Here is a 23,408-nt window from a genome sequence, read left to right as displayed (position 1 = left end):
ATGCAACCGCCGCGCTCCGGCTGAAAGGGGAAGGGGCCGGCGCCTTCCGCCAGCTCGGGATCCGGTCCCCGCGGCTGCGGCGCGTCCCGGCCGCGGCCCCCCGGGCTTGGGAGTGAGCGAGAAGCGGGAGCGGGAGCAAGAGGAGGCGGCGGCCGGCCCGGGGTTGGCCGGGGCGGGGGAGGAGGGACGGGGCGGGAGGAGGGCGCGGGGGGCGGGGAGGGGGCCCCGGCGGATAAAGATGGCAATGTCTCTCATCCAAGCGTGCCGCAGTCTGGCTCTCTCAACATGGCTGCTTTCCTTTTGTTTCGTGCATCTGCTCTGCCTGGACTTCACCGTGGCCGAGAAGGAGGAATGGTACACCGCCTTCGTGAACATCACCTACGCCGAGCCCGCGCCGGACCCCGGCGCGCCGGGCGGCGGCCCCGAGCTGCGCACCGAGAAGACCGAGTGCGGGCGCTACGGGGAGCACTCGCCCAAGCAGGACGCGCGCGGGGAGGTGGTCATGGCCAGCGCGGCGCACGACCGCCTGGCCTGCGACCCCAGCACCAAGTTCGCCGCCCCGGCCCACGGCAAGAGCTGGATCGCGCTCATCCCCAAGGGCAACTGCACGTACCGGGATAAGATCCGGAACGCGTTCCTGCAGAACGCCTCCGCCGTGGTCATCTTCAACGTGGGCTCCAACACCAACGAGACCATCACCATGTCCCACGCAGGTGAGCGGCCTCGGCGGGCGCGGGGGGCGGGGAACCCCGGGGGGGAGGTGCTGAGAAGCCCCCAGCGCCTGGCCCCCCTCCCCCCTTTTCTGGGAAGTCTGTGCTTTGCCAAAGACGCGTCTCCGTTCCCTGGACCTTCTAAGTTTTGTTGTGCGTCACTTTGGGGGGGTTTACAAAGAAAAAAGACTACCTGCATTGGGGGACTAGGGAGTGTGTTCAGTTTAGATGCGTGCGCCCGGACTGGGGGTCGCCGCCCAGGTGGGCTGACCTCTCAGAGCAGGACCTGAAAGGTGCGGTTGGGGCCGAGCTCAGGTATTGTTCTCGCTCAGGGACTGGCCCCGCACCTGCGTGGAGCAGGTAGATCTGATAAGTCAGCTCTGCACTCGCCGTGTGCATCAGGTATACGCCTGGTGCGGGCGCTTGTGTGTCAGGAGGTGGGTAGGGTTTCTGGTGTGAGCAGCTCACCTCGGAGAACTAGCTTCTTAAGTCGGGTTTCAGTTCTTCATGGGAGATGGAGCACCCCCGCCCCTCCCGCTGCTTTGACACACATCATAAATAATGTTAAAAGCCCTGTGCTCTGCCCGGCTGTCATCCGGAGAGGCTGACAGGCGGGCACCATGGTAAATAATAACAATTCTCACCAAGCCAAGAAAAGCATGGTGGCCCTGAAGTTATGTCTACTTTTTTCAGTATTGCATTGTCTTTTGCTTGATCGGGAGGTTAATTACGCTTGTGCCAATAAGAGGATTTCAGGATAGAAAGACTAAGCTTTTCTTAATGATCGCAGGGTGCCAGCACTAGAAATAGGTTACTGCCCTGAAACTGGCGATTTTTCCCTGACTGACATAGCGGTGCTTCCGTGGTAGGAAGAACACGAAGTCCTCTCCAGGCTCATCAGCATAAGCAGCTAGATGGAGCAGACTCCCGGAGTCCAGGGATGCTGCTTGTTTCTGTGTGCCTGAGGAGCGCGCCCTCCTTCCCCAGAGGGCTTCCTGGGTTGAGACTGTGACATCCAGGGGGAGGAGGTGATAGAAATGACAGATGGATTTTCTGACCGGAGCCGCTTAAGCAAAAACATCATTTTTCCTTCAAAGCCAGATATGAATAAGCAGTCACACTACTGAAATGGAACACCGAGCTTTGGCTACACTGGGGCGGGGGAGGGGTGCATTCTTTGGGGACAAGTTTTCTTCCAAGAGCTCGTACCACCTATTAGTGAAATATCCAGTTGGTTTGCCTATGGTAATCATCACCAGCTGCTTTAGGAGAGGAAACTGTCAACATGAACACAAACAGGTGGGGTGTGGACAGCAATGCTTCTGTCACCTAGGGCAGGAAAATACAATGTGGCAGTTAATGAAGAGGTGGAGAGGCAGTAAACTTAGGAAAGTTACAATAGTGCATTTGGGAACATGTGATATGCTTTCTTGAGCTCAACAATTGTGTAGGGGGACCTCGAGTCATAGGAGCATTACTTAAACTATGGTATTCAAGGGTTTGGAGGACTTTGGAAGAGCACTTTAAGTCATGTAAAGTATCTTTAAATAAACATATTAAATATCTTAACTTCAACTGGTGGGGTGGTGTGAAGGAGATTTTTTTTTTCCCCTTTAAAAGCCAAGAAGATTGTTGGCTGACTTTGCAGGATTCTTTCAATGTTTCTTTGTGCATATGCATGAAATCTTAAACTTGGCTTCTTGGAACACAAACTAAGAGGCATCATTTGTTCCTGTCTAAAAAGGTTCTCCAGAACTGCCAACACATTGGATCAATTAATGGCTTGCCTGTTTTTAAAGAAAGCAGTAAGCTGATTTTCTACACAAACGATGCTTGATTAAGACCTCGTGGGAGTAAAGGACTTAGTAACAGTTTGAAAGTTAAAGCCTAAAAAATGTAAATGAAATTCTCTACTATCTATTCTGTTTAGAAAAATGTGTTAATGCTCTATCTGCTAATAGCCATGAAACTTCCATAGTATCATTTGACATACTGCCACACTAAGAGACTCTGTATTCACTTTACTCAGAGATTGCATTGATTTCTGCTAAAGTCTCATTATAAGTAGATACATGACTCGGTAGCTTGGCAAACCCTTCACTTCACTCTTAAGTCCTTCTGCCTGAATCTGAAACAGTGCCAGCACTGGTCTGGCTGTCAGTGTCTTACTCTTAGCTCCAGAAGGCTTTAATTTTTCTAGTTAACTTTGAGTCAGACTTCTAAATTCATTTTAGGAAATACGTGTTAGATGCTAGTTTCATATTCTTATTTTGTGAACATGGGATGCAATGTACCAGAGAATCCTTACACTTGTAAACTCTTTAATTCAGTCTCTAAAAAAAAATCTCACCTCATCTCTAGATCCTTTATTTTTGGAGCTGCTAGCTTTCAGGTGAGGAAAAGGTCTGAACTTAGATTTATACAACCCATCATGTAACACACATTTAGGGTGATATGACCCCCACACTCCCACTATCTTGGAATTCCGTTACATGGAAATCATTTTCTCCTTCGCCTTTCCATATAGCCTTTCTTTCTGAAATTTTTCCCTTTCCTGCTTAAATGATTTAGGGTTTCTGCCACTTCTGCAATTATGGTTTCTCATTCACAAAGATACAGGTTCTCCTGGGATAGGCTAGTAGTTTTACTTTGTAACCAGGTTTTAAATCTTATTTAAAATATGACAGCTTTATTGGCATACAATTCACATACCATACAATTCACTCATTTAAAGTAAACAATTTAATGGCCTTTACCATACTGACAGAGTTGTACAACCCTCACCACTAATTCCCAAAAGAAACCGTGTGCCCATTAGCAGTTACTTGTCATTACTCACCAATCTCCCAGCCCTAGCTAATCGCTAATCCATTTTCTATCTCTCTTTATGGATCACCGATTCTGGACATTTCATATAAATGGAATCATGTAATATGTGGGGATTTTTTTATGACTGCCTTCTTTCACTTAGCGTAATATTTTTGAGGTCTAGCAATACTGTAGAATGTATCAGTACTACATTCCTCTTTGCCAAGTAATATTCCTGTGTATGTATATACCACCTTTTATTTATTCATCAATTAATGGACATTTAGATTTTCTTCACTTTTGGGTTATTAAGAATAATGCTTCTAGCTCTAGCCAGTTTGGCTCAGTGGTTAGAGCGTCGGCCTGGAGACTGAAGGGTCTTGGGTTCAATTTTGGCCAAGGGCACATACCTCGCTTTCAGACTCAATCCCCAGCCCTGGTCAGGGGCGTGTGGGAGGCAACCAACTGATGTGTCTCTCTCACATCGATATTTCTCTCTCTCTCTCTCTTCCACTCTCTCTGAAAAGAAGTAGGAAAAGATATCCTCCGGTGAAGATTAAAATAAAATAAAGAAAGAATAATGCTTCTATGAAAATCCATGTACATTTTGTGGACATTTCTCTTGGGTACATATCTAGAAGTGAAATTTCTGAGTCACATGCAGCTGTGTGGTTTAACCTTTTGAGGAACTGCCAGATTGTTTTCCACAGCAGCTCCCGTTTCACATCCCCACCAGCAGTGTGTGAGGGTTCCAGTTTCTCCACATCAACACTCCTCATTATCTGACTTTTTTATGTTGACCATCCCTGAGGTTGTGAAGTGATATCACCATTGTGGTTTTAATTTGCTTTTCCCTAATGACTACAGTTACTTTTCAGCATAATCTTAATTCTTTCTCTGCTTTTCATTTTGTTCCTTCCCCCTTGTTAGTCCTTTATTTGTTCTTTCAGCTCATACACTTTTGTCCCAGGGAAGAGAGAGAGAAAGAGATTGGTAGAGAAAAGAGATCCATCTCTTTCCATTAAAAAAAAAAGTCCATGGACCAGAGATTTTATATGTCCCCTATAAAAGGATGTGAGGAACTGTGTCTTCGTTGCTTTAGGGAGCTTCTGGCACGGTTTGCCTTGTGAAAGTGACAGGGGGGCAAGAGTAAAAAGCTGTACATATAGGAATACTGTCTCCACCTAGGGAGAGCCCCAGCAGTGTCCTTGCAGGCACAGGCAAAGGCCATGAGACCCAAATTAAAGAGTGTGGCCTCTAGAGCCAACCACTTGAGTTTGTGCCCTGGCTCTGCTACTTTCTCTCACTGTGGCTCTTTGAGCAAGTTACTCAACCTCTCGGGGCTTCAGCTTCCTCATCTGTGAAATGGGAGATAATAGTAACTTTCTCAGTTGGTTGTTTTGTGAATTAAATGAGTCAGTACAGTGCTTATATCTATAGCTGGGATGTAGCCATCAATAAATATTAACCCTTATAAGCACTGTACTCAGTGACACACAAGAGCCACAAACTGGATCACCCAGCCCCAGTGAGCCCTAGCAGCCTTGGGAAAGAGCCCTTGATTTACCCTCTCACGCATGAGAGGCCAGAGCAGTTGCTCCAGTCTCTGTGGTTCCTGTGATTTGAAACAAGTGCTCCAGCTCTTTCTGATGGTTGCTGAACATTTTAGGATTCTCCTGTTGTATTTGTGCTTTCTCTTGGCTTAAACTGAAATCTCATCATGACCAGGACCTATATGATAAACATGGTAGATCTGTAAGTCAATGGATATGGTTTCCAAGTGGGTTGTGATGTTGAAGAAATGGTGCGTTTTCTTTTTCCCCCCCTTTTAGAGTGTGTTTGCCACTTTTTGTCTATGACTCGCTCATAGTTAAAGGGAAAGGAGAAAACTAAACACCTAGGCTTCTAGGAAGAACTGTTGAGAGACCCGATCCCTAATAGTAATTCAAGGATAGAGGGAGGAGATGGCTGCAGTTAACTATCTAGACAAAAAGCTCAGCCCTTGGCGAGGAAGCACCCAGGATGAAGGATATCCCATGTATTCTAGGACTTTCTCCAAGGTTCGAGGAGAAAAAGTAGAATATTTACTGAGGTTCTTTCCTGCTTAAGTGGGTGCTAAGAGTTTAATTCCCGGGTTTATGCTGCATTTATGACCATTACTTTAATTGCTAAAGTCTGCCTTTGCCTTAACTCCTACAAAGGAACTAGCTGATGTTAATTTTCCTGCAGGACTCATTTTTCTAGAATATTTGCTGGTGTGTTTTTATTTTTATGTTTTCCTTTAAGTAATATGTTTGCATTAACTCTGTTTTTCAGGGTATCGTAGCCCTCTCTGGGTAGTAACGATATTGCTCATGCAGTACTTGCTCCGCGTCAGGCATGTTATATGCACTTTATGTGTGTTTGTTCATTTAGTCTTCATAGCTGTGCTGAGATAGGTACTGTTATCATCACTGTTTCACAGGCAAGGGAACTGAGACCTGGACAGGGGAGGCGGTTCGGCCATGCAGGTACAGCTGGACCTGCAAACCTCAGCAGCCTGCCTCCTGAGCCTGTGCTTGTAACTACTGCTCCACATACCCTCTCAACTTGAACGGATGCTCTGAACACTAGATGTGGACAGTGGTGACTTAATGGAGATGGGAAATGATCTGAAGCCGATTCCCATTTTGGAATACTTGAACGAGTCTACAGGCCAGATGCGCCGACTTGCAGACTGCATTTCTGTGCTGGAAGATGTAGGACCCACCTCTGATTAACCATTTGGCTTTGGGTCAGCCATTTTTTCTACCCTGGGTCTCAGTTTTCTTACTTTAAAAAAAATGAGAGGTTTGGTTAGTTCTCTAAGAGCTGTGTGAACTCCACAATCTCTTCCTTATATATTTAAAAATTAGGATATTTTTACTAAAATTCAAATTTCTGGCATCCCATTAGAAAATCTGGTAGCAGGGGCCCACAGCCCTGCGTGGTGGCAGCAGGCAGGTGGAGCAGAGCCCTGGCCGGCCCTGGAGATGGTCAGTGTGCCCATTAGCTGGCCAGGTCCCCGTCACTTCCTGTGGTCTGTCTGGCTCTTGGCCTGCACTGCTCATTGATGCCCCATCCGAACCCCAAGGCCATATGGGGCCTCAGCTATACATTATGGAGTCAAACTGGGGTCCATGAGGAGAGGTTACAGAAAGCAGACTTGGCCTATAAAGGGGGGAAATTCATAAGGCCAGAACTGTTTAGAAATGGAAGAGGTTTCCCTGGGAGGGGACGCTTTCTCTTGCATTCAGATGAATGTTGTGTGCTTGCTGAGCGCAGGATTCACGCACAAGGTTCCCATGGGTGACGTCTGAAGGGCCCTCCGGAGCCTGAGAGCCCATGACTCTCTGGCTTTCAGATAGTTAAGAAACATTTCTGAAGAGCCTCAGGTTCCACTTCACTTTTCTTTTAAGATGCATACAGAAAGCTATCATTTACGTTTGGTCTTAATCTCCCAGGCCCAAACAGTCTCACCCGCCCCTCTTTGTTTGTGTTCTTTTGTTTGGCTCTCAGCTGTACCTCTTCACCAGTCTCTCCACTGGCAGCCAGATAGCCAACAGCCAGGAATTCCAGACTCTGTTATTAAAAGCCATACTTCAGTGTCAGTGTGAAATAGCATTATTGGCAGCGTAACTTAATATGGCCCAGGCATTTCAAGAAACTGTGGGCCTTGTTTACTCATTGCAGGTCATAGAAATACACATCTGGGGGATCTGAAAGGAAGCCTGTCTCCTACCTGCTAATCTGTAGTAAGAATTCCACCCTAGTCTCTCCTGATGCCTCTGTTCTTAGGGCTCCCCCGACTTCTCAGAAAGGAAGGGATTTCATGGCTGTGAAATCTGGAAAGGTTTAGAGAGAGCTTGGGACTCTGTTACTTGTTCTTCTAGTTTCTTAGAAGGAATGATTGTGTCTCTGATGCTGTGTTAATTTGTTTAGAAAACAGCCTCAGCTTTTGAAAGGGAGGAGCTTAACCATTACTGTTACATTTTGGGACATGAAACTCAGTATATAAAGAATTTGGTATTTTGTAGCCCCTGAAAGTCTTCAGTTTATCTGCAGAAGAGATACTTTATTTTGTATACACTCTAAGGATCCTCACTTATTACTGACTGAAGCGGCGCTGGAACTCTGTGTGTGTGATAATGTAAGTCGAGAGAGGCTAAATTTGAATTAAAATGAAACCCAAGTTGCCAGAGGGAAAGGGGTGGAGAGTGAAGGGGGTCTTAATATATGGTGACAGGAGAAGATTTGACTTTGAGTGGTGGGCACGCAGTGCGACATACAGATTTTGTAACATAGAAACCCACACCTGAAACCTAGATGATCATATTAACCAATGTTACTCCAGTAAGTTTAATAAAAAAAGAAAAAAAAAGTAACCAATTCTTAAAGAAAATTATTATGCTTAAAAGAAATTAAGTCCTATTTGGGTTGTCGCAACTCTTGGGGATTTTATTGGTAACATAAATCCCAGAGACATAAGGCAACCTTGTGCCTTGTGACTGTTCTCCTGAAGCTGCAACTATGGTGGTTCTAGTAGATGGAAACCTTGTCTACAGGTATAATTTTTTATTTTAAACTTTCAGGATTAATCACTTGACAGTTTAATATATGATAGACTAAGTGTGTTTTGTAGATTGAAATAAAACTATTAATGATTAGGGTTAGATCTAGTTCTTATTTTTTTCTGTATAAGAGAGAGAAATTAAATATTTTTACCGCTTCAAAAGCATTGGTTATAAGTTTATTTCTATAAGTATATTTTTAAAAAATATCTTGCCTATTCTATAATACAGTAGTGTTTAGAAAATCTTTCCCAGTAGAAAGAAGCATTGTTTATCATAAAATTTAAGCTTATGTATTGGATGTTAGGCTTTTTCATATTCAGTGCATGAATATATATTTCATATAAGACATTTTTTTAAAAAATTAGATGTATTTTTGTATGAAATATATAGCTTATTCATATTCATGTCCTTTCCAGGCAAAGATGTGCATACAGTGAGTACATATATTAGGTAAAATCCAGGAAATGTCTTGTTTCTTAACCAATTCAGTCTGGTACCTCTCCATCATAGATGGTGTTTTACACACGCAGTCCACTTAAGACAAAGATTTGAGGTTTCTCAGAGGTGTTGTCATTCTGCATGCACAATGCCCCTTTCCCCTCCTTTAAATATGTCTTTTCTGCTGTCATCACTGTCTACGGAACATATTGTCTGGCCATTCCGCAGCCATGAGCTGACTGTCACACCCTCATCAGGAATGTAATTCAAATGCTCCAAAGAACAGTGGAGGAGAAAAGAGATTTTCCCCTTTATTTATCAAGAAGATGCTTGGAATGTTCTTCCTCCCAGATACCCCCAGGACTGGCTGCCCCTGCCTCTCGAAGGTCCCTTCTCTATGTGACCTCATCTCTGAGGCACTCCCTGGCTACTCTGCTGAAAACAGCAGCATCTGTCCCGCACATCCCATCCCCAGCACACCCGGCCCCCTCCCTGCTTCATAGGTGACATGTTTATGCAGCAGGATGTAAGCTCCACGAGCAGTAGAGCTTTTAGACATGTTTTGCTGTTGTTCATGGTAAAGTTCCCAGACCCTGGTGCCTGGAATGAGCTCAGTAAATATTTATTGTTAAGATCTCTTACATAAGCAGGAGACTGGAAAGATGGACTCTGTTAATGTTAGTCCCTAATCTCATGAAAAAATATTCTATGACATTAAGAAATTTTTTCTTAGCTTTTGACAGGGAAATTCTAATTTGAGTCTCCCATTAAAATGTTTGGTCATCTTGCAGATGTGGCATGAAGTGAGTGCCTGGTTCATGTTCGTGGTGGAAGAGGAAAAAGACATACTAAGTAACAAGCAGAGGGACCCAGGGTTTCAAAGTTATAACCAAATACAATTCTGTGCATGTGTTTGTGGTTTTGCATCTAGATAGATAGATAGATAGATAGATAGATAGATACATAGATGATAGATATGTGTATCTATATATGGATGTATCTATATATGTATATCTTTTTAAATGAATGAAATATGTTTCATAGAAAATTTTGAAAATGTGGAAACATGTAAAAAGAGGAAGCTAGTAACCATCATTAACTCAGCTATAATATTCCTCATTATGTGGTTACCTATTTGCTTTTACCCAATTGGGAATAATGTTACCTATATGTTTTAGTGGTTTTTTAAAATACAAGGTTATATTTTGAAATTTCTTGATGTTTCCATGATATTTCTATGATGTTTCCACTTTTCCTACATAGACAATGCTGCTGCACCTACAACCTTATGTACCTAAAAATGGGCGCATATCCATGATTCCTTTCTTAAGTCAGGCTCCTGAATGCAGCCCTAGTTAGTCAAAGGCTCCTCCTGCCTGGCTGCATGCAGGGTTTTATATAGCTCTGCGCTCACTCATGGTATGGCTCTCCTCTGAAGTACAAAGGACAGCTGGCAGTTTGGGGTGCCGCCGGTGCTGCTGCTGCAGTCCCAGCGCGGCTTTTCTGCATCGCTTTGCTCCACGGTAAACTAGTTTGGCAGCTGGAGCAAGACACAGACGGTGGAGAATCAGAAGAAATGAAGCCTCCGTGATAGAAGCATCAGAATTACAGTCAGTGAGACCCCCCCCGTTTCCCTTGTACCCATTCGTCTGTGGTTTACGTGCTGGGGGTGTCAAATGCAAATTGAACAGGGAGTTAGGAAACCTGGGTTTCGTTTGTGGTTCTACCACAAATGGGCCTTACCGTTGGCAAGTCACTTCCCCCATGGGATCTTGGTTTAGACCTACGGCTTCCCACCTTTGTTTCACATGAGAATCAGGGAGTTTAACTTACAGATGCCCAGAGATTCTGTTGGAATGGGTCTGGTGTTGGAAGGGGACACTTCAGGCTATTCTCATATCCAGCCAGGGTTGGCAGCCACCACACTGGGTGAATCTACATTCTTCCTCAGGTTCTTAGATCCCATGAATCTTTATTAAGTATTTAAAGAAATACTTAAAACTATTCCTTGGACATTAAAATCCTGCATGAAAAAAAAATTTAATATCTTTGCTATAGTGGTTAAAACTATGGTGACATGTACAGTTAAGTGTTACCTCAAGACGTGGGTTAGTGACTCGCTAATAATAACCAGATTTAGAGAGCAGCAAGGAGACAAATGGCAAGTGCAGCGAGTACAGGAAAGCATACAAACTCGTGTAAAGCAGTCGAAAAGAGTACGTGTCAGAAATGATTAGCATCGCTTCCCTTCCTTCTAATATCTATTCCACCCAGCACAGATAGAAGTTTGAAGTCATTCGGTTGGTGAGAGTGAGATGCTGCCCTTCTGGGATGTGAGCAGAGTGGGCAAGGGGCTGCCCAGAACTGGGGGCTTTGCTGGGCAGGGAGGGCCCGGAAAGCTCAAGAAGCAGGGGATTAACCTAAGCCTTTGAGTCTCCTCCACTTGAGAAGTGAGCCTCACACGTTCTCCGTCAGAGCTGTCGTGAACGCTTACACTACACAATGCAGCAAAGGGGAAACGCTGAGCACTTAATAAATGATTAGCCATTTAAGTTTAGTTGGGTGAAATTTTATTGGCATGTTCATTATCTTGATTGTAGGCTCTGGCATAAGAGGTAGAGACACCCTGATATTTTTACCAAGTAGGAAGTACCCCATTCCACGTATCTTGGTTGTCAGCACCCAGACTGGAAGGCAGGATAGGGTAGTGGCGAAAAAGATGATTCTAGATGGAGTTGATCTGGGTCTGAACCCTGAGAGAGTCACCTGTCTGGGGAGACATAAAGCAACCTAGGGCTGTCAAAATATATACATATTTGCAGTCGGACTACATCTTAACACCTATATTGTCACCAGTTGAGTCCCAGCTATCCTGACCTCTGCCTGGACCGCTGAGCTCCTCTAATGAACAGGGTGATAATTGGATGCATATGTCTGGAACCAAAAGAGGTGACTTTCAGAAAGGCTGTCTTAGCTTACACAAACAAAGGAGAGAATTTTCCTCGGTCACCTCCCATGGGAAGAGACGATAACTGAGAAACGGCTCAGTGGCTATTTGGAATGGCCGTGTCCTCACGTAGTGGCTGCCGATGGGCTCTGCTGCGGTCGTCTCGTGGTCTCACTAGAAGCTCCTGCGTTGGAGACGCTCAGGCCCTGGCCCTCCGGGGAACGGGTGTCCGACTGCTGTATGGCCCCAGAGCTGATCAATACCAAGGCAGGGTCTGAGGCCATCACTGAGTTGCTAGGCAACAAGGCCCTGGGAGGTGGAGAGGCTTATGTCACACCCGTTTGCATTTGAACCCTGCTGCCCCGTGACCTTGGCAACTGCACGCAAAACGTTTTCAATGCCCCCGGTTCCTGATCTGCGCTTACTCCCAGGGCATGGCCCTTCCGACTGTGTACCAGGTGGCCCCCTTCTTGACGGGCCCTGAGCTGCAGTTTTTGTCCTTCCTAAGCTCTCTGGGATTTCGGACATAGCGATTAGCTTTTTAGTCTCCTAACCAGTGGTTTTCTGGTGGTTTTCAAAGCATCTTGCCCTAATTATGAGCAGCTGAGGAGTCACCCAAGGCCTCAGGAGGAAACTGCGGGACATCCTCACTGCTCTGTGGTTCCTTGTAACCCTGGTCCTTGGTCTCTCAAGTTCTGGCAACTTTGGTAGCCTTTAACTCCAATTTTTTTTTCCTCCCCAACCCAGTAAGACTGCAGAAGGCCTCAGCTGTCGCTTTCTGTTTGGACACTACGGGTTGAGACCAAATTGGCAAATTCCCTGAGGCCAAAAAAAAAAGCGAATGTAGGGCTCCCGTAAGTGTATTTTTCTTCTTTCTAGGATCTTGGCCCGCCCCAGGCCCTGGTTGCCTGGATTCCTGTCATGATCTTTGAGTAGATATTTGTTTGATTTTTCTCTGAACCTGCCTTTTTCTGTTGCCGTTAATGGGAGGGTTATTCTGCTACAGTCTGCTCCAGCGCAGGCAGGAGAAATCGCCCTGTTTATCCCTCCCTGTGCCTTTTGGCTCCTAAATTCACCCTACTATCGATGACACCCCAGTTCAGAGCCTCAGAACCCTCGTGTCAGGTGTGTAAGAATTAACCCAGTTGGAAAAACTGTGAAGACGCCTGATCTACCCCAGTAGCTGTAGCCCAGTGTCCTCCCCAGGCAGGTCCGAGGCAGGCCGAGGCAGGAGCCCTGCGGAGATGCGAGCTGCGTTGGAGAGCGTCTCACACGTTCCTCCCTGGGTGACAGGAGAGGACCGCACAGCAACTTCCCTGAGAGAGGAGTGCGTCCGAGGTTATCAGAGGGGAGGGAGAACTGGAACAAGTTCATACCACATGAGCCACGCTGGTTGTGATAGAAAATGTAATTGGTGTGCTGGGATGTGTCAGAGGACAGCCAGAAGATCTGAATGAATGAAACTGGCTGGCGACTATCGGCCTTTGTCTCAGCCCAGTGTTACGGCATTTTAATGATTCCGCAAAAGGAAAGTGGGTGTGTGTGTAGTGTGTATATGTGTGTGTGTGTGTGTGTGTGTGTGACATGTGAATGGATATTAAAACGGTTTGATCTTTTCTAGTTTTCTTGGAAATTCCACTCATCGGAAAGAATGCTAATCCACTATACAGATAAAATTCCCCTTCCATGGAGTCCAAATGGCTCGGGGTTGTTGTCAGATGATGTAGCAGACCTCATGCCCACTGGCATATGTCCTCGCCACCTGAGCACAGTTATGTTCAAAAGGAAACTAACATTTTGTCCAGAATTCACTGTGCGTCAGGCACTGTGCTAGCCCGTCATGTGATTATTTGGACAGCCTACATTGTCTTAGTCGTTAGAGCCAGGCGAGAACCAGATTTTGAGGACACAAATCCCAGCTCTGCCTCGTAATAGCTTTGTGACCTGGGACAAGTTAACCGACCTCCCTGCTTCCGTATGCAAAATGGAAATCATCATAGTGGGACCTACGTCAGGGGGTTCTTGTGAGAATTAAATGGGCTAATATATATCAAGCACTTATCTATATAATAAGCACTATGAAAGCATTTGCTAATGAGAAAGCAGAGTAGCACGTGGTGCTGGAGTTCATGTCTATTTTAATCGATAGCCTATGCTTTTTCTCTGTGATATATGCTTCTACACACTAACTAATGCCTACTATTATGCTGTACAGATCACATTAAATTGATGTCACCTTTGATTTCTAGGAAAAGTGAATGCTAACAGAGAGAAAATATCTTTTATTATTGCATTTATAGTCATCCCTATTTGGGCATTGGCTGTGGCATCTTTTAACCTTTGGGTATATATTAGGTGAAGGCCTCGAACATTAAAAGATTATAGTCTTGGATTGTGCTTAATATATTCGTCTCTCTTTGACGTAGTACTTTTCTCTACTTGATTTCATTTCTTCTTATAATAGCACTTCACAGGTGAAAAGAATACTAGTGTCGCCGCCCACACATGAAGGCGTTGACGCTCCCAGAGTTTAAGTCCTAGCCAAAGTAGGACTCAGATTCACATCTTCTTCTTTTTAATTCAAACGTGTTTCTCACTGTTCACCTGCGTCTTTAGCGGCTGTGAATTGAGCACTCACCATGCGCAGGTGTATTAACCCCCAGCTGTATGAAGACTAGGTGCCACTTTTTCCAGCGCAGGTCACCATCCGGCGGACGAGAAGGGAACAGTGGATGTGTGACAGCGTTAGAGTGAACAGAGGACCAGAGAAACACTAATCATTCCAGGAATGATTAAATGGCCTCCAGATTTGAGGGGGAGGCGATACAGAGGAGTTGGCATTTTACAATAAGCAGAGTTGTGTGAAAGGGAGAAGAGGAGAGCGCTGTAGGCCGAGGAACCACTGATTTGATCGTTGAGGGAAGGTGAGTGGGCCGAAGGGACCAGTCGATGGGTCGTATGGCGAGGTGAGACTAACAACAGTTAGAGGTGGGAAGGGTGCCGAGGAAGTCGGGCATTTTCTTATAGGTGATTGATAGGAAATGTTAAAGGTTTTTAAGCAAACGTGTCAGAGCTCTGTTTTAGAAAATAATTGTGCTAGGTACTGAAGTGTGTGTATAGGAGACACTGGTTTTCGGAAATGTTAATTAGCAGGCTGATCACAAGAGTCTAGAGAGTTCAGAAATAATTTCTAGAAACTGGTGCCTGAATATAAGGGCGGAGTAAAAGTGATATGTTTGTGTGGGTGAGTGATGAATGGCATAATAAAAGTGGAATATAAGGGAAAGGAGGGATTTGGAAGGAAAATGTGGATGCAGTGTTGGGTGTGTTGCAGTGCTGGGTGTGTAGCATTTCTGAGGCTGCACACAGATGTTGGTGCCACTAATACAGTCCAGGTAGATGAAACTGGGAGAATGGATGGGACCAACACCAGAGGAGGTGTAGGTGAGGATAGACACCCGGGGTGGGGTTGAGGGTAGGGGGCAAGCATTTTGGAGATTGGGAGTACAAAGCAACTTTTTGATTAGAGAAATTCCAAAATGACTAAAATTATGGAAACCTAGGAGTGAGAGAATTTCAGTAAACAAGTACATAACAAGGCCAGATGCTGCTAACAGGGCAAGAGGCTGACAATATTGGACTTGACAAGTGCAATGATGCACTTGAACTAGATGATATCAAAGGTCCTATTCAATTAACACATTGGCTCTTACTCTGAGCTTTCTCTATGTTCTCCCAAGAGCAAATAATAATATTAGGCAAATAAGCCAATCTGGAGAAGCCCTTTAATTTACAAAACCATTACCAGAGGCCTATTCTTGTTTATCTTTGGGTATAAATTTCCCACTACCATTGCTAATCCTGGCATTCAGATCTCCAGAAAGAAATGTAATGGTTGGGTTATATAGAATTCAGAAATCTCTCTAAATGTAACTTATCCTTCTAAACAATAGGCATACAGGGTAGAGATTATAAAAATGAGGGCAAAGCATAGTCAACATATTAATTTTTGCGTGCCGTATCATGATGGGGATAAATAATGTCTGGGGATGGCAGTTGATGTATAAAGGTAGAAATGTGTGTGTGTGTGTGTGTGTGTGTGAGAGAGAGAGAGAGAGAGACAGAGAGAGAGAGAGAGAGGGAGTCACCATGATGGTGCTGGATTTGAATGATCACTGTTTATGCCATTGCAAATGCTAGCATTTCAGCAAGCATTACCTATTATTTGCCAAAAGAGGTTGACAGACCTCTTGGGCTCCTCTTATGTCTGCTACCAATTTGGATTTGGGACATTGAATAGAATCGTCAAATTATTATTGTCGTTGCTGTTGTGCAGAGCACCATTTGCTGCAGGCTCCAGAGAGAGGAAAGCAGTGTTTTGCACAAGCTTGAATGTGTATCGCTCTTAGTGTATAAACAGATCTCAAGGTAACATCTAGTCATTGGAACCTTGCAATCTCTTATAATTAACTCTTTTCCCCCTTAAAGATTATAAACATTTTATAGCTCTTCAGCTGCCAACTTGCTACTCAGCTCCAACTGCCATTAGCTCTACTGGAGGTGATTCAAAACAGATAGAAGACAGAGGCTTCTGCACGGAGAATTTTTCCGAGCGATGATGGTGTTGTAAGCGGTTGGGAAGCTGACTCTTGTGGTTATGCTTGGAACCCGTGGAGTAAGGGTGCACAGACACTTTTTCAGTCTTTACTAGTGGCCTCTGTTCTGAATTACAGGAGTCACTGCTCTCCTTTTGTGCTGTGAGCAGCAGCCACCTAATCTTCTCCACCAGGTTCAGGGGTGAGCCAGTTAGCTGACGTGCACAAACCAAGAGAACTTGACCTTCACTCTTTTCCTCTTATGCCCCCAAACCTCATCACCTCTTGCTTCTCTTTAGGATCCCTGATCAGAACACTCTGCATCCATTAAGTATTTCCTTACTGCAGTGTAACCTTGTTATATTTTTATGGGCTTATTCAGAATTGAGGTTAAGCACTACTTCCCACCCTGTATTCTTATGTGTCCTTAGCTAAAAACTAAACGGATGTCTGAGACCTTTGTGTTTGTAATTTTGTGTAAATGGAATCATCCCAGTACCTAAGGGGGCGGAACTTGACATCATAGGTGTTCCTATGACTTCCTGGAAAGAAATATATTTAATTACATTTCCACCTGTCTCATTAACCTTTTATATTAGTTGTTTTTCTAACTGCAAATTCAAAAAATAAATTTAGAAGGTTGGACAACACTCTTTCAAACAAATGAAACAGAAGAGAAAAATATTACAGTTCACTGCACACAATAGGGGTAGCTATTGTTTTGCAAAACTTTTATGACATAGCCACGAATGTGTGTGAGAGATCACAACAGATTTAAAAGCTAAGGTCTTAGATAACATCCCAGTGATTCACTGTGGTGTTTTGCTCTACTCTAAAAAAAAAAAATTGTCCGCAGCATTCAGCATTATGACCTTGTGTCATCTCCCCGTCTCCCCAGGAGTTCGGATGTAGGCCGATTCCCTCCGTTGCCAAGATTGTTAATGCGAGCTCTCACACAAGGGCCCCCGAGTAAAGGGGTCTTCACAACCTCTAGGCTAGACTTTCCCAAACCAAACACTATCCCTCAATTGTGCAGAAGCATTTATGGTTTTTATCGGAGGCAGAGGGCTGTGTGCTCACATGGAGTAGGGTCTCAGCAGTTTTATCTCCTATGAATCAGCAAATAGGATCCAGATCCTCTAGAGCCGTGTGAGTCCAGTTGGTGGAGCTGCCCAGCTAAGGAGCAAGGCCCTGTGCTGTAACCTCCAACCACAGAGGGTGAAGATCATGCAGTTGGCCTCTTCGTTGTCAAAGTGTCTGCGGAATGGAAGTGAGTGAGTACGACAGAGAATCAGGGAACAGGAAGGAAAAGCTTGTGGACTGGAAGCCACATCCACCAGGTGTAGGAACACCAGAACTGCACTCTAATTATCTACAATTTTTATTTTTACTTTTATTATTCAGTTATTTCTTTTGCGTAAAAACCCTATTTAGTAAGAGTAAACAGTTCATTCCATTGTATGAGATACATTTTTTTCAACCATGGCATTATAAATTTGGAGGTTAAAGGCCCTTCCTGTTGAATTAGCAGCCCAGCCGCCGTGGCAGGCACCCCTGTCGTCGCAATCACTGTGTTGACGTCCCCGGAGCCGGGAAAGCGGGTCCACCACAGCGTGATTTCTGGACGGGGTTATTTTTGTTTGTGGACACTGCCACTTACATAGGAATTTCCCAGCTTCGGGGTGAATATGACATTATCTACCTCTCTTTTAATGTGAAAACAGCGACCCTCCAGCTGCTTCCTGGTGTGGTAGGGAAGGTAGAAGGTGGATGACGGCAGAGTATTGGTGCTGATGGGCTGAAGCGTTCATGGCCTTTAGGAAAGAAAAGGGTCCGGGAGCAGCTGCCTCATGTGTGCACTAGAGCTTTTTCCTCTCTTTTCGTGCATTCTGTGTCTCGGCTACTCTAACTTTCTTGCATGGGCGAAGTAAGCAATGAAATCCTAATTGATATTTTTTCTACTTGTTGATAGTATTGCTATAGTGGTAGTAGAGAAATGGCTTGAAAAGGCTAACACATGATTTTGTTTACACACCTTCTGTGGATATACTTGCAGGCTTATCCTAAATACATCTGTTTCTGCAGTGCACACTCGTGTGCAGGACCCTCAGTGGCTCCCAGGTTAGATATCGCCGAGGCTGCTAGATGTCAGCAGGGGGAAGGGGCAGTAAAATTGTGTCCCTGTGTCGACTTTGCATTGTATCGATCACTTTGCAATGTGAAGGTGTGAACACCCCTGATGCCTTTCCTTATTTAATAGCATATTTCCAGTATTTGCGATTGTCGCTTTGGACATGATAGAAGAAAAATACTACTCCTTTTTATTAGTGCAAAACAGTTCAGAATCCATTTCTGAATTTCATCTCCAATGGGAGATGAAAATCTCTCACCCTGCTCTCCCAGGAGAGAATTATGTATTTAATTCTTTATGGAAATTACTGCTTTCCTTAAGACAGATTCTGAAAGGAACCGAAGACGTTCACAAATATATAAAGACTGGAATGTAATTACCACACGACAGAGTTATGCAAATGGTATTTGGGTAAAGAAGTAAAAGCCAAATATCAGTTGGGGATTTCTAGTCCCTTGTGTTCCACATTATATTAAATTGAATCTTCTTTCTATGTCCTATAAAAGTTTAAATCGTCAGATTCTTTGAGCTTTCCAGGGAGCTTATATTTTCATGGTTATCATGAGACCTTTGCTGATGGCTGTGTTTCACACCACCGTGCCTCACACCACAGGAACCCAAACCGCATTGACCCAGAGCTCATCAGGTTTCAGTCTCCCTCTCTCCCCTCAGCCCCCCTTCCCCCCCCTTCCTCCCTCGCCACCCCTCTTTCCATCCCCAAACAAATGCCCTACTGAAGCGTAACACACACAAAATCACAACCTTGTTTTTGTATGTAAGATCCTACTGAAAGTCTGAGGGTCCCATCACATACTGTATAGTTCACCATCGCATTGCAAACATTCTTTTTCTTGGCCTTTTTCTGAACTTCGGTGATGTGGGTGGGTGGGTGGCACATCCTGTTCTTTGCTCTTACGTCGAGTCACTCCCTGTTATAACCCCGTGTTCAAGCTGGGGCCCGGTCCCTGATTTTCCCATCTGCTCTCCTGAAACAGGCGTCGCTGTAACCCTTACTAGCCCTTCCACTTCTCAGCAGGCTCCTGGGGGGCCCGTGCCCTTCCTCTGTGGTGTAAGCCCCAAGGCTGGAGTAAATTTCCCAGGTCCCTGTGCGAGCATTTGACCGCTCAGCAGAAGTTACCCCGGGTGCTTCTCCCAGGCACACGCCAAACTTAAAGGCTCCCTGGCTCCTCTCTCCTCCCGTCTCTTCTTTCTTCTGCAGCTGCCAGCTCCAGACCATGCATTTCTCTCCTACCACTTTGTGGCACAGCAGCTTCAGCCTCTCCCCGAAGCTTTGGAAGCCAAGGATGCTCTGCTCTTGAGTTCTTTCATCTCCTGCCACAATCAAAGACCTTTCTGTGTTTAGAATAATTATTCTGGTGCTGGCTCTTTTTAAAAATAAAAATTCCTTGGGAGTCACATTGGTTAATAAAATTATATAGGTTTCAGGCATACAATTAATTCTACGATACATCATCTGCATATTGCATTGTGTTCACCACCCCAAGCCAAGTCTCCTTCCATCGCCGTTTATTCCCCCTTTACTTTCTTCTGCCTCCCTCCCCTCACCCCCTTCCCCCTGGCGGTCACCACAGTGTTGCCTGTGCTCATGAGTCTTTATTTTGTTGTGTGAAGGGATTAACCAGCTCTTTGGAAAGTAATATTTTTTTTTCACCACTTTACCAGCAATCATGAGAAGTGTGATGATTATACAAAATTTTATATTAAAACTGTAAATAATAAATCTGAGGATTAATTTTCAGTATATCTATGTAAGGAGATATGGGGACAGGAGGAAGGGGAAGAAATCCCCAAAAGCTACATTTCAGGAAAAAAACCTTTAATCTGAGTTAGGTAATTACAGAATAGATTTTTTGAGGAAGTGCTAAAGAAGTCCATCTTTGTGATTGTTAAAAACAACTGGGGAAATAATTCAGCTGCTCGTAGGGCCACTATGTGTTGGCTGAGGTGAGTGGGCCAGAGGTCTAATAACATTTTTTGAGGTTTCTAACCTTGACTTTCAACTCAATGCAGTCCTTGTGAAATGAGGAAGGAAAACACAGATCAAAGTGCTCTGTTAACTTAGGAGACAGTCCAGTAGTCCCCCCTTATCCATGATTTTGCTTTCTGTGGTTTCGTTACTTGCGGTCAACTAAGGTCTGAAAATATTAAAAGGAAATTTCCAGAAATAAACAATTCATACGTTTTAAATTGTGTGCTTTCTGAGTACCATAATGAAATCTTGAGCCATCCCGCTGTGTCCTGTTCGGGACGTGAATCACCTCTTTGTCTAGAGACTCCACTCTGTGTGTTCCCACTCCTCAGTCACTCAGTAGCCACCTCGGTTATCAGACCGACTGTCATGGTATCTCGGTGCTTGTGTGCAAGTAGTGGACCCAATGTGCAATAGTGGTGATGCTGGCCATCGGGGTCTGCCAAAGAGAAGCTGTAAGTGCTTCCTTTAAGTGAAAAGGTGAGTACAATACCATAAGATATTTTTGAGAGAGACCATATTCACGTAAATTACAGTATATTGCTATAATTGTTCTATTATATTATTAGTTATTGTTGGTAACCTCTTGCTGTGCCTAATTTATAAATTAAACTTCACCATAGGTATGTATGTACAGGAAAAAACATAGTATATATAGGGTTCCGTACTATCCATGGTTTCAGGCATCCACTGGGGCTCTTAGAACGTATCCCCCATGGATAAAGGGGGGACTACTGTATAGTGAAATGTTTAAGAAGAGCACCTTTGGAGAAAGACACACTTGAATTTTTTGTTGTGGTTTTTACTACTGGGCAGTAAATGAGGAGAGTTGTGAGGTATGTATCACAGAGCCAGAATATGGGCATTGGAAATAGGTATTCCAGCTGCTCGTGGCCAAAAGCTGAGCAAACTGAGACCCAGACAGGTAAAATTACTCCTGCAAGTTAGAGGCAAAGCCAAGGTTAGGCCCCATGACACCCGACTCTCAGTGCACGGCAATGCCAGGGACACACAGAGGCCCTGCCGAACTTGTGCGCTGGGGCGGTGGCAGGGAGGTCTGGCCCGCTGTGGCCCCGGAGGCCTGTGCAGCTAGGCCGGGGCCGCAGCGTTCGACCCGTGGCCCTCAGAAGCTGTTTCTCATCAGACAGGCTTTTTGTTGCCCCTGCTGATCACATTATTACCCCTAGGCAGCTGTGAAGTACCCCAAAGTGAATGCTGCTCTGGAAAGACCTAGAATGTCATTCTTTGAGTGAAATTGTGATCAAAGACAGGACTCTGCTGCAGGTTTCTGGGGTCTTATCATTTTAATGTAGGCTGATGCTAACTGGAGTTATTTCTAGCTGTGTGACATTTATCTGTATGAGATTTCCCCCCATCTATGAAGAAGGTATCTGGAAGAGATTGGTAAAATTGGATCAAATCAGAAACAGGCTGGCATCTCTTACTAGGTGAATGGGTCTCTGAATTGCAAAAGACACCATCAACAAGGTTAAAATGATGGATAAACTGAGAAAAATGTTTGCATGGGATATAGCAGAAAGGTTTAATATTTTAAATTTATAAAGTACTATCACCAAAAAAGTGAAATATAAGCATCTCAATAGAAGATGTGAAAAAAAAACACCCACAAAAACAGACAGTTTACAGAGGGGACCATAAATGGTTAAGAAATTGGAGGAGGAGAAGGCCATTTTCATGAGTAATCAAAGATATACAGGTTAAAACATTATGCCATTTTTATGTAAAATTGATAAAGATGACAAAGAAAACATGAAACTTAGTATTAGAACTTAGGACACTGAATTCCCTTCCATGGAACTGAAGCTGCCATCAGTGTGAAAGCCCAACATTATTTCATGTGTTATTAAGAAACAAAAAAGCCATTGAGTAAACTATGATATAATGCTGTCTTCTTTAGAATTTCATTTTATAATTATTGTAAGATATTTTTATACTTCTTTAGATGTAGATTTTGACCTTAAATCATGCCTGTGGGTAGGTTAAGGGGAAAATATGCATAAAATAAATTGGTTGAACTGGTTATTTTCTAAAACGTTTTCACAATGAGTGCAATGCTTCCGAATCACTTTTCAACTCATAGCATCAACCTCCCTGTTTGTTCACACTATAATCATCTGTGCCATCTCGAGCTCTGAAGATGTGGCATTTCTTAAAAGAGAGCTCGGCTCTGTCCTCTGGGATTGTTTTCCCCATGCCACTGACACCCCTTCTGTGAGATTCAATGCTGGCACTTTCTTAATCTTAAAGAAGGTGTCAAAATGTTTTCAGACGATAGTCAGCACTTAAATTCTTTCCTAAAATGGTCTTTAGGCAGTTTTCTGGCCAAGGTGTTGCAGAGTAGAGCAGGCAGAGTGAACCATGTCCCAACAGCCAGCTGCCTGGCAGTAATTTTAACGTGCCATCGACTGTAAGGAGCATTTTGATTTCATAGGTGTTAAAAGGTAAAAACAATGAATCAGTGCAATGTGGAATTTGTTATTGTAGAAACTTACATTTGATAATGCGTACCCTAAAAAATCCTTTGTAACGTTTATACTTTGAATGCAGAAAATAAACCTCAAAGGGATTTACCTTTATGTAGTTATTGTGAATGGACAATTTTATAAAGATGATTATTGTTTTTAAAAGTAAAATTTCTGAACTTGCCCAGATGTCCATAGATGGGGAGTTGGTGAAGCAAAGTAGGAACGTACTTTCCAGAAGGTGATGAACTTTGGTGAGAGTTGCATGTGTGGACATGAAAAGATGTATATGCTGTTATAAGAGTAAAGATCAAGTCATAAGACAAAGTGTATAATAAATTAATGGTAACTTTTATTTTTCTTTGTTTGAGTTTTTTATACAGTATCTATCATTAGAACAAAAGAACAATGCTATTTTCTTTTTAATCTGCCCCAGCCATCCATAGAAAAGGTTTCAGGTTTGTTGACAGCACATTTAGAGTAGATTCCATGTTTGTCGTGTATGTGATGCTGAATAAAGGGACAGACTACAGAGTAGCCAGAAGCCCAGGAATAGGCCATGTGGAGCAGTGCAGGTAATAGAAGGTTTAATGTTTATTTGCTTAAGGATTTGCGAGTACCTAGTATATCCAAAGCACTGTCATAGTGGTCCAACTTAAAGATTGTTTCACATCTTGGCCCAGTGCTTAAAGTGAGGGAGATGCATAAACAAAA

General features: G+C 44.0%; 1 protein-coding gene across 1 annotated transcript in view; it reads left to right on the top strand.

Moving 5' to 3' along the window:
• Positions 1–226: 226 nt before the first annotated feature.
• The window catches only part of RNF150 (ring finger protein 150), a 172,496-nt gene continuing 149,314 nt past the window's right edge, over positions 227–23,408 (top strand). The window contains exon 1 of the mRNA XM_016206935.2: positions 227–713. Within this exon, the coding sequence (XP_016062421.1) occupies positions 239–713 (475 nt within the window). The 5' untranslated portion in view covers positions 227–238. The remainder of the gene's footprint in view (positions 714–23,408) is intronic.

Source organism: Miniopterus natalensis, chromosome 4 (assembly GCF_054644295.1).
Source record: "Miniopterus natalensis isolate mMinNat1 chromosome 4, mMinNat1.hap1, whole genome shotgun sequence".
NCBI lineage: Eukaryota > Metazoa > Chordata > Mammalia > Chiroptera > Miniopteridae > Miniopterus > Miniopterus natalensis.
The sequence above is the reverse complement of the archived record's forward strand: the minus strand, read 5'-3'. Positions and strand labels throughout refer to the sequence as shown.